The sequence below is a fragment of the Brachionichthys hirsutus genome, chromosome 16, assembly GCF_040956055.1.
Source record: "Brachionichthys hirsutus isolate HB-005 chromosome 16, CSIRO-AGI_Bhir_v1, whole genome shotgun sequence".
In the NCBI taxonomy this organism is placed as follows: Eukaryota; Metazoa; Chordata; class Actinopteri; order Lophiiformes; family Brachionichthyidae; genus Brachionichthys; species Brachionichthys hirsutus.
This window is the reverse complement of record NC_090912.1, coordinates 2,467,014-2,468,561: the sequence shown is the minus strand read 5'-3', so window position 1 is coordinate 2,468,561 and position 1,548 is coordinate 2,467,014. Positions and strand designations below refer to the sequence as shown.

General features: G+C 55.9%; 1 protein-coding gene across 1 annotated transcript in view; it reads right to left on the bottom strand.

The window, feature by feature from the left end:
• Positions 1-321: 321 nt before the first annotated feature.
• LOC137905503 (protein Wnt-9b-like) overlaps positions 322-1,548 on the bottom strand; it is a 6,513-nt gene continuing 5,286 nt past the window's right edge. The window contains exon 2 of the mRNA XM_068749749.1: positions 322-783. Within this exon, the coding sequence (XP_068605850.1) occupies positions 322-783 (462 nt within the window). The remainder of the gene's footprint in view (positions 784-1,548) is intronic.

The window sequence follows — 1,548 nt, the reverse complement described above, 5'->3', positions numbered from 1 at the left end:
GAGATGAGGGTGGGAGTGGCGCTGTACTGCCGGTTGCATCCAGAGCTGGTTTCCCTCTGTCCCAGACGGGCAGCGTTTCAGTGCATCCAGCAAGAGGGAAGCCGAGACGGAACAATAAGCCGCGACGCATCAAATCCACAAAGGGTAACAAAAAAACCGCATGATCACGAATCTACAAGTGCATATTCCACCCACCCAAAATAACACGTCAGAGTAGGATATCTGCAAAAACATGCTCTGATATGAGATCCCTCAGTGAAATGTCAACAGGAGCTATAGTCTCTGCCCCCCCCACCCCCCACCCTCCCTCCTCATTATTTGTCATCCATTTTTGCAGGTATACACCTCCTCCTCTCTCACACATGTCTGACACTCCACGTGGCAACACCAGCGCACCTGGCAGTGGCAGGACAAGCTGGTGAGGCGCATGGCCGTGTTGTAGCCGCGGCCGCAGCACAGGCTCTGGCAGCTGGTGTCTTTGGCGCACGACCGTCCGCCTGTTCCCTGGGAGTAGCGGGAGGCTCTGCAGAAGCTGGGGGACTCCTCGAGGTAGACCAGCTCGGCGGTGCGGAGGCTCTGGCTCTGCCGACGGGGGCCAGCGAGCTCCGTCTCCCCGGTGGCCGCGTTGGTGGCGCTCAGCGCCCGCATCGCGCCGTCGTAGCGAAACTTGAGCAGCCGTCCGGTGTCGTGGAACGGAGACAGCTGCTTCCAGCAGGTCCGTACGGCGCAAGAACCGGAGACGCCGTGACACTTGCAGGTGGTTTTCAGCCCGCTCTTCACCGCCTGGGATGGAGAGAAAAGAAAGAGAGAAGGGAGGAGGGGAAGAAAAACGGAGGGATGTCAGTTACTTCAGTTTGATTCATTACCTGGCTTCTTATCTGGGAGGTCTATCTGGACAGTTTCCTGCAGGCTGGGTGAGGAGTTTTATCCCACCTCAGTCCAACATTTTGACATAATGGATAGGGGGGGGGGGGCTTGTCAGCATGTCATATTTCATTTACCTCACATTTCTCACTTGGACAGCTCTTGCATTTTTGTGTGTGTTGAAACTGCCTCTGGTCTGCTCCTCTCCTAAGGCCTGAGGGGACGGCAGGAAGACGGAGGAATCCGTCCGTCCGTCTGTCCTCGCGCGCTCGTGGAAAAGCAGCAAATGTCTCTCCGCGCGAGAACAAGTGGCAGCGGTTTGTGCTGGTGCTCCTGATTTAGGTTAATAGTTCACTGAGCTTGATTGTCAGCGATGAGAGCGCGATCACTCAGGCTGAGAGCCGCTGTCTCTGGGGGGGGGACAGAGACAGGTCATGCCGACGGAGCCAGAGGGGACCTCCAGGTTGAAAAGTGCTGCTCAGTTCCTCCCTTTGCAGGTATGAACCCCCTTAGGGGCTTCAGAGCACATTACTGAGGGGGGGACTAGTACTGACTACTTCATGTTTTTCTTAACGCGGCTTGTGGTCCCTTTGTGGCCACATTTGGTGTTAAGTGAGGAAAACATTTAACTCGGCAAAGATGAGATAAGGCCGTCGCCCCCTCGGTTCTTCCTGTTGTGCTTTT